The 13,573-nt window shown below is 41.2% G+C and overlaps 1 protein-coding gene across 3 annotated transcripts in view; it reads left to right on the forward strand.

The window, feature by feature from the left end:
- The window catches only part of LOC112156703 (nck-associated protein 5), a 196,632-nt gene that overhangs the window by 15,510 nt on the left and 167,549 nt on the right, over nucleotides 1-13,573 (forward strand). Inside the window, exon 1 of one of the 3 annotated variants that reach the window (XM_024288994.2) lies at nucleotides 10,521-10,666. The exons of 1 other annotated variant lie outside the window; for it this stretch is intronic. In XM_024288994.2, coding sequence (XP_024144762.1) covers nucleotides 10,589-10,666 — 78 coding nt within the window. In that variant the 5' untranslated portion in view covers nucleotides 10,521-10,588. Of the gene's footprint in view, nucleotides 1-10,520; nucleotides 10,667-13,573 lie in introns of those variants that run through there. One more of the 3 variants, XM_024288990.2, reaches the window with a different exon arrangement.

Genomic DNA, 13,573 nt, shown 5'->3' on the forward strand with positions numbered 1-13,573 from the left:
TAAATTTTGAGACATGTTTACATTGGAATGAAAAACGTTTCTAGCTTAAATGTAAAGACATATTCTAATGGAAAGAATACAATAAACTTTTAAATGATTTTTCTGGCTCCTAACTTCACTAATTTATCATTTTTTGTTGCCAAATCCCCCTAAAGGTCAAAACAATTCATACAAAATACATTATTTCCAAACATTCACGCCATTTTTAAATTAAAACATTATGACAAGAAGTTTTTGGGGAAAAAAAGTAGCAATAGAAGCTAAAACTCGTACATTAAACATCAATATTGAAGTCTTCTAGTTATCTTGTTCAAACCATTGTTGAGAACCATTTTTAATAGGCCGGATTAATGTTAGTGTATGGCATGAAAGCGCCATCTCCAGGGATGTTTAGTTTAACGTATGCAGATGAGGCGTCCAGTCTGGCCCAGCAGGTTGGGGTTTGAACACAGCCAGAACTGCAAGCTAACAGGACTGGATGTGAGGATTACCGCCCCGAGGCAAAGGAGGGGCTGCATCTGTCAGCAAGGGGAACCCACCTCCTTACCTCTGAGCTGGGTGGGCCCTCCGAGCGACACTGGGTGTGGACGGGAGCGGCGGGTGGCGGCGGCAGGCACGTCCTGTCTGCTCTCCCGCACAGAAGCTGCCCTGTGATCACATCCTTCTCATCAGGCTCGGAGCCAAAAACGCTCAGCTGCGACCTGAAAGGCCTTTCTTATAGAGCGGTAAATGTGGGATTTAAAGACCCAAACGCTACTGTTTGGCCAAAGAAAAGTCTCGGTTTAAGCTACATTTGGCAGGATTTCTTTGTTTAGTTCAGTTATTTTTAATTAAATCATCGACTCTAATAATAAAAATTCAATTAGGTTGATGGGTTAAAGTGTGTCTGCAAGTCACCAATAGGATAACTAGCTTAAAATACACAGAGCTGCAGCTGCTGTGCTAAACTGCTTCTAAATGAAGTCTAATTAGGTAACAATAAGATAGCGTACTACAAGGCATGCTTAAAATCTTTATTTTTTTTGTAAAAAAACAACAATGCGTCTTGTAAATATAGTAATTCTGCTGCAATCAAAGTTAAGCGTTATTGTGAATATGCTAATGTGTAGCTGTGTCTGACTGCATTTCTTTTTATGTGTTACTAACATGGTTAGGAGTTTGCATGGTCTCAGTACTGTTACTACGGTTGGGAGTTAGCGTGGTCTTTGTAACGTTAACATGGTTGGGAGTAAGCATGGTCTCATTAATGCTAACACATTTTGGAGTTAGCATGGTCTCGGTAATGCTAACACATATGGGAGTTAGCATGATCTAAGTAATGCTAACTTCCAAACATGCTAACTCCCAACTGTGCTAGCAGTGTCTCAGTATTGCTAATATGGTTAGGAGTTAGCATGGTCTCAGTAATGCTAACATGGTTAGGAGTTAGCATGGTCTCAGTAATGCTAACATGGTTAGGAGTTTGCATGGTCTCAGTAATGCTAACATGGTTAGGAGTTAGCATGAACTCAGTAATGCTAACTTCCAACCATGCTAACTCCCAACTGTGCTAGCAGTCTCAGTCTTGCTAACACGGTTGGGTGTTATTATGATCTCAGCAATGCTAACATGGTTGGGAGTTAGCATGGTGTTGTAATGTTAATACGGTTGGGAGTTAGCATGGTCTTAGTGATGCTAACATGGTTGGGAGTTAGCATGGTCTCAGTAATGCTAACATGGGTAGGAGTTAGCATGATCTCAGTAATGCTAACTTCCAACCACGCTAACTCCCAACTGTGCTAGCAGTCTCAGTCTTGCTAACACAGTTGGGAGTTAGCATGATCTCAGTAATGCTAACTTCCAACCATGCTAACTCCCAACTGTGCTAGCAGTCTCAGTCTTGCTAACACTGTTGGGAGTTAGCATGATCTCAGCAATGCAAACTTCCAACCATGCTAACTCCTAACTGTGCTAGCAGGTCTCAGTAATGCTAACACTGTTGGGAGTTAGCATGATCTCAGTAATGCGAACTTCCAACCATGCTAACTCTTAACTGTGCTAGCAGGTCTCAGTAATGCTAACACTGTTGGGACTTAACATGATCTTAGTAATGCTAACACGATTAGGAGTTAGCATGGTCTCAGTAATGCTAACAGGTGGCTATCAAGCATCAGTCAGTAAGGTGGGATGACACCAATACAAAATGGGGCGATACCCATGGTGGCCACAGGGCGGCGGTAGCCCGGAATGCTGACAGAAGCTCTGATTGGACGATGTTTGCAGCAGCCATCTATATCAAGTGCCGCCCGGTAGCCTTTCTATCATCTTTTCATCGCTGGACTACCACCATGAAACCTCAAAATGTTCCCAGGTGGCCACTGACCGGTGTCAACTTTTAGAGAAAATTTTAACTTTATCTTAAAATTTCCCCCCGTATCACACATACGATCACGATTATAAATTCCACTGCATGGCCACCTGCAAGTTTTGTTAAAAAACTTAAATTTAGGTCATCATTTGGTGGCATTTTGGGATATGTGACCATAGCCTAATACCAAAGATTACACACACAAATGTTTTCAAAATAAAGCAACAAAATATAACACAAACACCTTTCAACACAAATCAATAAAACATCGTAAAAGCAACATTTTGACAAAATGATTAAAAACAGATTTTATTTTTGTGTTTGACACCTCCAGAGTTCCGTACGTTTCAGGGAGTAAATCAAGAAAGACCGCTGATTGTTAATCTCCGTTACAGGTCGAGGTTAAGCCAGAGCTCTGATGATTCTTTAATGACTCTGTTCAAGTCTGCAGAGGTATTAGCATTAGGACAGAACTCCAACCACTGAGTAAAGAAAATAACAAACTACTTTCTCTTGAAATTTGACCTGTATTCCCAATTTTCTTTGGATTTTAGTGTTAAGGCATTGTATACCTGTGCACGTTCCAACACGTTTGCATGCAAATGAGCGTTGGTATGTGGGTGAGCCTTCCAAACGTGCCATTTTACTCATGCCCATGCCTGAGGAAAGGTGACCTACTTGCATCAGACGCCGGTCTGACCCGTCAGGTGAGTTCTGAACAGGTGGCTGCAAGAATGAAGCTTACTTTTTTTTTTTTCTAACACCTGGAGTTCTTCCTTCTAGCCAGTGGGTGCAGGTTTACACTGAAAGGTTATGATGAAAGCGGCTTTGAATGATTATTTTTGCAGTGACACCACCGCTCTGGAATCTTGGTGCCCTGTAATTTGTGACTTGTTTCTGCCTGAACAAATGATGCAAATGATTTTAGCGATTCCTGCCTCTTGGCTGTTTCCAAATGGCAACGATTGCTCTTGATTTATATTATATTCATGTTGTTTTTCCTATTAAGCTCTGACAAATGTAGGGGATCGTTTGCCGAAGATGAATTACTCAAACAGTCAGTCGTTACTGCCCAGAATCCATTTTCTGGCCGTTCAAGTCCAAAATGATTATTTGTGCATTAGTGTCATGATTTCTCCTTGCTGACAAATGAAGTACCCTTTAAATTACTAATGGGCGTATTGTGGAAATCTTTATTATGCAGACACAATTTCCAATCTTTTTGTGTCATTAGTAACCCAGTATTGTAGTCGGGTCAAAATTGACTCTTGTTATAAATATGAAAATGGATCAATTCTGACCCAAACAAGTTTGAGGTAATCCTTATATTGTGATCGGGTCAAAATTTACCAGTTTGCAAGTGTGAGAATGGGTCAGTTTTGACCCCAACACAAAATTAAAAAGTTTGATATAACCTTTATCTTGCGTATGGGTCAAAATTGACAACTTTTTTAATGTGTGAAAATGGGTCAGTTATGACCTAAACATCCAAAAAAAATTGAGATAACCAGTATCTTGTGCCAAAATTGACCCTTTTTGAAAGTCTGAGACTGGGTCAATTTTGACCTGGGCACAATATAAAGGTTATTTCAAACTTTTTAACCCTTATCTTCTGCCCGGGTCAAAATTGACCCTTTGTTAAGTGCGAAAATGAGTCGATTATTACCCGAACACAAGACAATGGTTGAAAAGTTTGTGATGGCCCTTTTGTTGTGTTTGGGTCAAAATTGACCCTTTGTTTTAAGGGTGAAAATGGGTAATTTATGGCTCGAACACAAGATAAGGGTTAAAAAGTTTGAGATAACCTTCATATTCCTTATGGGTCAAAATTGACCCCTTCTAAAAGTGTGAAAATCGGTCAGTTATGACCTAAACATCCGAAAAAAAATTGAGATAATCATTATCTTGTGTTAGGGCCAAAATTGACCTTTTTTGAAAGTCTGAGACTGGGTCAATTTTGACCCGGAAACAATGTAAGGGTTATCTCAAACTTTTTAACCCTTATCTTGCGTCCGGATCAAAATTGACCCTTTATTAAGTGTGAAAATGAGTCAATCATTACCTGAACACAAGATAATGGTTGAAAAGTTTGTGATAGCCCTTTTGTTGTGTTTGGGTCAAAATTGACCCTTTGTTTTAAGGGTGAAAATGGGTAATTTATGACCCGAACACAATATATGAATTAAAAAGTTTGAGATAACCTTTATATTCTGTATGGGTCAAAATTGACCCTTTTTTAAAAGTGTGAAAATGGGTCAGTTATGACCCAAACACCAGAAAAAAAAATTGAGATAACCATTATCTTGTGTTTGGGCCAAATTTGCCTTTTTTGAAAGTCTGAGACTGGATCAATTTTGACTTGGACACAATATAAGGGTTATCTCAAACTTTTTAACCCTTATCTTTTGTCCGGGACAAAATTAACCCTTTGTTAAGTGTGAAAATGAGTGGATTATTACCTGAAGACAAGATAATAGTTGGAAAGTTTACGATAGCCTTTTTCTTGTGTTCGGGTCAAAATTGACCCTTTGTTTGAAGGGTAAAAATGGGTCATTTTTGGCTCAAACACAAGATAAGGGTTAAAAAGTTTGAGATAACCTTTATATTCTGTATGGGTCATAATTTCCCATTTTTTAAAGAATAAAAGTTGATCAGTTTTGACACAAACACATTATAAGGGTTTAAAACAACCCTTAGTTTTCTTTGGGTCAAAACTTACCCTTTCTTAAAAGAGGGACAATGGGTCTGTTTTGACCCAAACACAAGATAAGGATTAAAAAGTTTAAGATAACCCATACATTTTGTTCGAGTGAAAATTGCTCATTTTTGAAGGATGAAAATGGGTCAATTATGACCCGAACACAACCTAATGGTTAAAAAGTTTGAGATAACCTGAATATTGTGTTTCGGTCAAAACTTTTTTTGTAAGTGTGAAAATGGGCCAGCTTTGACCCAAGCACAAGTTAAGGGTTAAAAAGTTTGAGAGAACTTTTATATTGCGTTTGGGTCATAATTGACCCCTTATCTAAAGCGTGAAAATGGGTCAGTTTTGACCCGAACACGAGTTGAGAGTTAAAAGTTTGAGAGAACTCTTATATTGTGTTCGGGTCAAAATGTACCCTTTTTTTAAAGTGTGAAAATGGGTCTGTTTTGACCCGAACACAAAACAAGGGTTAAAGAATGTGAGATAACCCTTTAACTTTTTTCGGGTCAAAATTTACCCTTTTTTTTTTAAATGTGAAAATGGATCAATTATGACACGATCATGAGTTAAGGGTTGACCAATGGAGATTGGTTATTAATAGTTGAAGACACCAAAGTCCGGTGGTTTTATTCCAGTCATTTGTCCCAGATCTATTAAAAAGGCATTTTTATGACTGAAGCTTCGATAATAAATGGTTAGTCACCTCTGATTTCTCTTACACCTTTGTCACCGCGGCGTTCTTCATGCGGTTGAGACACTGTATGAGCTCATAAATTCCTCAGAGACTCTCCCAGAAGTTTGTTGACTGATGACTTTGTAATCTCCGTCCCTGCTGGAGCCCCACCTGCCACTCAACTTCCATCAATCACTGAGATGGCCTCCGGTCATGAGCATAATCCCTTCGTGGGAACAAATGGATTTTATAGGTCAGAAGAAGCAAAGTATTTATGTTGAGGGTTTGCTGCCGGGCCAAATATAGATGTGGATACACAAAAATGTAGCACTTTGGTTCAGCAACCTCGCAGTTCAAGGCCAAAGGACTTGTACTTGTTGGACTTCTCGTGCTAAAGTTTAAGAGCGTTGGCTGCAAGCTAATACTGATAAGACCTCTGTGCATCAACTATATTTATCTTTGAAATAATACTTTTTGCTTGAATAGATTTCAACAAAAGCAAATGTTGACAGTTCCAGTCAGATATCCCCACAACTTTCATCGACTGCAGAAAGAACACAAACTCCACCACAGAGTCATTTTATGGCTGTAGTAAAAGTTTATTGTTGGTCCATCTGAACCACTGGGCAACAGAAGGGTTAACACAGGACTCCATTACTGTAAATTTAAGCGCATTTTGATGAATCACAAAATAACAGTGATGAAATGCAGAGATCTTTATTTATCCAATACAGGTCCAGTTTGGATAAAAATAGACTTTTTTTTTTGAAGTTTTGATGTAATCTTGCACATTCCTTCTGCAGAGTTTTGCTGTTAGAAAGTAGGAATTAGTCAATCGGAACATGGCTTGTGTCAGGTCTTACGGGCACACCCTATGGGTGCAGCATTTTTACCTTGTTAGCAAGCACATCTGCACCATACCAAGGACTAGTGAGTGGTGCGACAGCAATCCATTTTCCAGTTGTCTCCTGAGTTGTTAAGTCGGCATTCTACGGGTACTTTTGTATCACCTGAACACCGCGCTTATTAGTGAAAAGCCAGTGTAAGGGCACCGTACGACAGCATTACCCATATGTTACAGGTGCGTGTACCTTAAATTATCCTTACATATACTTCACGATAAAAATACCTCATGAATGACAATCGTACGTTTCATTTTCACTATTTTCCTTGACTTGTTAAGTAGGCATCCTACGGGCGCTTTTGTATCACCTGCACACTGCGTGCATCAGTAAAGACCCAGTGTAAGAGCCCCATTCAAAAGCATCACACATATGTTACAGGTGCATTTACCTTAAATCCTCTTTACAAATACTTCACGATAAGCTTACTTCATGAACGACAATCATATGTTCCATTTTTCATGATTTCCCTTCAGTTGCTAAGTCGGCATCCTACGGGCACTTATGTATCACCTGCACACCATGTGGGTACAGCATCTGTAGGGAGTCACCGCGCATACCTTACCGAAATGTGGCGTACAACAGCATCACCCGTAGGTCATAAGTGCATGTAACTCACCTTAGCCTTATCAATACTTCACAATACACCTACCACACTCCTAACAATCGTACGATCCATTTGTCATGGCGTCCAATGAGGTGGCAGCAGAGGCCTGTAAGGCACACATGAGGTTTGTTTAAGATGAAGATTGACTACAACCCTCCAATTTTGCCCTTTGGTTTACGGCCAAAAACTTTTATCAATGGTTTAATAGCTTTTCTGTGTGTAACAACTGATATTTGCTTTTGGTACCATTGCAACAAGATCTAACAAACAGACAACCGAAAGTGTTAGCCGCACCCATCACTGCTGCCGTGTGAATTTACCGTGATGATTGTCAGGTTTCTAAACAAAGGCTGTGTTTAACTCTGCATACAAAATTACCCCACTTTCTGTTGGAAATGTTCCTGTCTGTTGAAAGCCAAATTGTTGTCCACACAACCTTGGATTCGTGTTAGTTTGCAGTCGACGGTTAAAGCCTGCGAAGAGACCGCTAAGACCGTCGCCGTGCCAGAAAAACCTGCATCCATCAGGCAAAATGAAACCCCAACTTGGTCGGATAGTTTAAGGAACACAACAGGAGTTTACTTTACAGCGTCCACATTTCCATTCTGGAGAAAACAACTGTCATTATCCATTGTTTTCAGCTTTGACCTGACCTGTGTGGGAGAAACAAACCCTGCAATCTGACAGGGCCAAGTGGATTCTTACAAAGTCAGGCAGGAAAACGGTTCGTGGAGGTGGCGGGTCATCACAAGCAGTTGAAAGTTTTCAACTGTCAAGATGTTTCACTCAAAATTGTTTTTTTTTTCCCTGTTAACATAAAAACAATACGCGCAGATGAGAACTTACATCTCTGCGGCTTCTTTGAAGTTTTTTTATCTTTATCTTCTCTATCTTTCGACTCTTGTGATGTCTGCGCGGAGGCCGACATTCCTAACAAGTCCTGTTAACGAGGCATCACAGGAATGCCTAATTGTGAAGGAATGCGGTCACAAGGGAGCACCTCCTACCATCCATCAATCATTTCAAAGACTAATTGCTGCTCCTACAGTAGAGACGTTAGCCTTTTTTGGAACATCTGTTTTTGCAGAAATCAGGAACATTGCTATTCTAAGAGATCAGCTTGCCAGATGTAAACAGAAGGAATGACCTAACCTCTTCCAAATGCTCTCCAAGGAGTACCTCCAGTCTGTATGTGTTATGGCCAACCTGCTACATCTGGTTCATAATATTTGTCAAGTAATTCCCTTGTTCCTTGTTGATAGATTTGAAGTGTACAGAAGCAAATGTGCCGGCGGTGGCTGTCGTTTGACCTGAAGCCCTGAGGTGTTGGCCTACATTGAGGCCCATTTGATTGTACACTTCAAGCCATCATGGGATCACAGCTCCTCCTGATTGATTTTTTGGACTGAAACATGAGAAAAATGGGGAAATGCTGACCTAAAATGTGTTGGGAAGTCTCTGACTGTCGTTTTATTATGTCCCACAATGACTAACCACCATAAAAGCAAACAATACCCACATCGTCCTGGATTTACCAACACCAATCTAGTCCAAATGATTTAAACATGAGGCAAAACGAACTAAAAATGTGATGAAGACTTCTTGAAAACTATCAACTACAATCAAAGGCAACAATACCTACATTGTCCAGAGTGCTTTAGCCAAATCCACACTTGTCGAGATATTAAAAAACGAGAAAACACTAACCAAGGGGTGTCTAAATCAAGGCCTTGAGGGCCGCCCTTTAGCTGTTATTCCTGAAACCCTCGCTTTTATCTGCCGTTCATTACCTGGATCAGGCGTGTTTAGCTAACAAGGAGCTTCAATGGCAAGTTGGTTGAATAACGTGTAGATCATCAGTCCTTGAGGTTTGGAATTGGTCCCCTAACCTACAATTTCGTGGCGAATACTTGACGTTCACTTTTCTATATCTCAAAAGTATCAACCACCTTAAAAAGCAACAATACCCACATTGTCCAGAGCGGGCCGGCCAAATCCACTCTTGTCCAGGTATTTAAAAACGAGGAAACACTAACCTAGGAGTGTCCAAATCCAGCCCTCGAGCGCCGGCCTCCCGCTGGTTTTACAGAAACCCTGTCTTATCCGTTGCCGCTTACCTGGATCAGGTGTGTTTGGCCAAAAAGGGACTTCACTGGCACGTAGATTGAAAAACGTGTGGAACACTGCCCCTCGAGGCCTGGAATTGGTCACCCTAGCACTAACCTTCTATTACATGGTGACTAGTTGACGGCCATTTTTTTTTTTTTTGTCCCAAAACTATCAACTACCATAAAAAGAAACAATACCCACATCATCCAGGGTTGGTTGGCCAGATCTACTCTTGTCCAGATATCTAAAAATGAGGAAACACAAACCCAGGTGTTTCCAAGTCCAGGCCTTCCTGAAACCCTCTGTCTTACCTGCTGCTGATTACCTGGATTAGGTATGTTTAGCCAATAAGGAGCTTCAATGGCAGGTTGGTTGGAAAACATGTAGGACACCGGCCCTCGAGGCCTTGATTTGGACACCCCTGAAAAAACATACATCATGGAGACTACTTAACGATAATTTTTATGTCCCAACACTACAAACCACCATGATTGGTTTAACACCACTCTAATCCAGATGAATTAAAAATGAGGAAAAACTAACCAAAAATGGGCTGGAGACTTCTTGAGGTTACCCAAATCTATTAATTATCATAAAAGGAAACAATATCTGCATCGTCCAGGACAGGTTGGCCAAATTCAATCTTGCTTAGATATCTAAAAAAACGAGGAAACACTAATCAAGGGGTGCCCAAATCAAGGCCTTGAGGGCCGCCCTTCAGCTGGTATTCCTGAAACCCCTATGTTTTATCTGCCGTTGATTACCTGCATCAGGTGTGTTTAGTCAATAACGAGCTTCAATGACCGGTTGGTTGAAAAACATGTAGGACACCGGCCCTCGAGGTCTGGAATTGGTCACTAACCTACAATTTCATGGAGACTACTTGACGGTCATGTTTCTTATGTTCCATAACTATCAGCCAACATGAAAGGAAACAATACCCACATCATCCAGGGTGGGTTGGCCAACACTACTGTACTCCAGCTGATTTAATCGAACTTGACTCGCTGGTTAAATATTGACAAGAGCTGGTGTGGCCTTACAGACAAGAATCTGGCTCTGCAACTGCCTGCTGCATCACAGTTCCAACACGCTGACTCGCACGCATGCACACACTGCCGAATGCAAGCACACACATCCACGCACAGTGGCAGGCTGCAGCTGAGACTCGGCAAGGCAGCTGGGGCAAGAGTGGGGAACGAAGCGGAAGAAGAGCAGGGGGCACGCGTGGAGAGGGAAGGCAGAGATGAGCCAGTTCACGGATCGCGGTGTCGCGTCGGTCTGCAGGAGGGTCCGAAACATTCCTCTGCTGGAGCTACTGGCGGTGAGTTTTGGTTCCGTATGTCTTACCCTCCGCCATCCATCCATCCATCCATCCAGCAATCTTCCTGTCAAAGAGGTATCTGGGACAGGAGGCAGGCTGTCTGGAGCTGAAAGAAGGTCGGACTTGGTGATAACATCCACCTACATTAGCCCAGCCGGGAGTTAGTTCTTGAATGGAGAGGAAGTTGGCACACGCTGTGCATCGTGGCATATTTACTGTCAAGATTTGATTGGAAACAAATTTGAAATGGGAGTCCCGTTTGGTCCTTGGCAGATCCGTCTAAGAGCTCATTTGTGTGCAAACATCCGACTTCCCGACTGTGTGTAAGTCACCATATGTAGGTCAATGGCGGACAAGCTGTGACTGTCGCTAATTAGACGAGAGGATGCCGCTTGTTGCGCGAAACATCTTCAAAAAGGTGTGAATTGGGGGACCCTGCCCGCCATCTGTGTGCATTTACCCCCCGTGGATGCGATGAAATGTGACAGTTTATTGGGAAGCTGTTGCGAGTACAGTTCCTGCACAAGAAAAGACAAACTGGGTCTAAAAATAAAACAGCCGTGCCTGATGCTGCGTTGCTGATGCGACACCGCTCTGACTTCAAGTTTAGTTTTCCAGGCACGAGATGGGTTCTGGCCTCGGATTTATTCGATTTGCAAGAGCAAGCAATTAATTCAGGAACTTAAGGGAGTACTTTCTATGTCTTGCTGTCGCTCTTTCCTTGTACTTCCTTAGAGCGAGCAAGCTTGAAGTGTTTTGTGGAAATCCAGAGGATCCACCACCGCATGGATGCAATTATGCCGACAAATGTCTCTGCTGAGCTCCAAGACTCCATATATCCTTTATCTAATTACATTAACAGGAGCAGGATAGTGACTAATGGCTCGTGGAGAGGAAGGAGGGGCACCAAACGCACTATGAGGAGCTACAGAGAATGCATGATTGCATTTTTCCATCCTTCATACCCCCTTTACTCCGTCTCGTGCCCAGATCTCTCCCTGGACTCCGGTTTGTAATCCCCTCACCGGCAATCCCAGCCTCTGCACACACAGAAACCACACTTTTACCAGCATAAATGTCCTTTTTCACCATAAGAAGTCCCACTTTTCTTGCACTACTGCATAGCACTACTGTACCAAAACCACAAGTTTGGTGGCGTCATTGCTCTGTGGGGAAGGGTTCAAAACTGCTTTTTCGGTAATACCCTCTCAGCTTGTTCTTGACCAACTTTCACTAAAGCTATATTTGCCAGACCAGTCCTACTCGTGGACCATTTTTGGTTTTCTTATGTTTAGTTTACTTTTTATGACCCAAACATGTTGGTCTAAACTCCGTTTGAGTCGCAGTCAAATACATTCCGACGAAATGAGCTCATTTGTTGTTCCGAGTCGGGTCATGTGATTAGAGAGCTGTGGGATGTAAAGATGGGCTTCCCGATAAATAAACACACTGAAACTATGCTTAGCCGACTTTCCCAAGATCTAAGATAAACATACCAGGGATGCAGTAAACCTAGAAACTTACAAAAGGACTTCCAACAACTAATAAAGAAGTGTATACACAGAATGAAAATGGTGTTTTAGCCTAAACTTGGTCGTTGACAAAATAGTCAAATTCAAATCTCACATTTGTGATCAGAAAATAGGTTTTGAATATTTTTATACTTTCATGTGTCCAACTTTGCATAGGCAAGCAAATGTCATGGATTAAAAAAAATGCTAATGTTAGCATACTATGTTTTTGAATGCATTTGTTAGCATTCTGTTGCTAATCTTAGCATTCTTTCTGCTACTTTTCCTTAAGTAAATTTGGACATTTTTGTATTTATGTTTTTTATTTTAACCCTTATATTTCTGCTCGGGTAAAATTGACCCGTTGTTACACTTTAAAGCGGGTCAATATTGACCTGAACACAATATAAGAGTTATAGCTATAACGTCGTGATACAGAGAGATCAGGCAATATTGTTGCCATGCTAATGTATGAAAGCTGTGTTTGATGCTTTTTCATTTTTATTAAGAACATTTCAACTAAACTAATTAAAAATATAATGAAAAATTAAGAAAATCAAACTTAAAATAGATAAAAAATTCAAATCATTGTAAAACAGGAGCCAAAAAATGTTGTTGTAAGCTAGCAGGAGATGGTGTAAACAAAGAGATGATAGGAATTGAGACTTACCCCAGGCTCACACTGCAACCATTACAGATCCAGTGCGACCGCCGGAGTTTTTACAAATCTTGAAAAATGCAAGAAGAATCACCACTGTCACGTTTAACCTCTGTAGTCCGGCCTCTCCGAAGATGAGTCGTAGCACTTTTTGTGAAGTTGGGGCAAAAAGCGAGAAATCAGGAGCGCAAATGTAAAGTGCTCCAGTGACATTTTTAAAAATAAAACCTATTTTCCACTGCACTCGCTGTGCTCACCGGGATGTATGCACTGCACCATTGAGACAACCAACCACGGTCTACCATCGGCTACACACAGGCGCACAGACAGCGACCTAAAAGCGAGCAGTTAATGAATCGCTACCAGCTGAATAGTGAGGGCCCGCATGGAGAAATGGCATCATCGAAAATATTATAATAATAGCAGAGGACAATTATCATGCAGATTAGTTTTTTATTTTATTTAATTTTTTTACTAAGCATGATCAGAAGTGTTTTTGAACACACATTCTTCAGCCGCGGGGGTGGGGCAGTGAGACGGGGATAGGGGGTTCTCTGTATTGGCATAAACCCTCTCTAGTCCCTAACCCCATTGAATAATTATATAAATAAATAAATAATAAAAATTAATAATTATATATATATATATAAGTCACCTGCTGTAGCTAGACCGTTCCAGGTTGCTGTGTGACCCCGGGGTCACGCCACGCCAACAGTCCCACCCGCAATTCAAAGGTTA

The sequence above is a fragment of the Oryzias melastigma genome, linkage group LG2, assembly GCF_002922805.2.
Source record: "Oryzias melastigma strain HK-1 linkage group LG2, ASM292280v2, whole genome shotgun sequence".
Classification (NCBI taxonomy): Eukaryota; Metazoa; Chordata; class Actinopteri; order Beloniformes; family Adrianichthyidae; genus Oryzias; species Oryzias melastigma.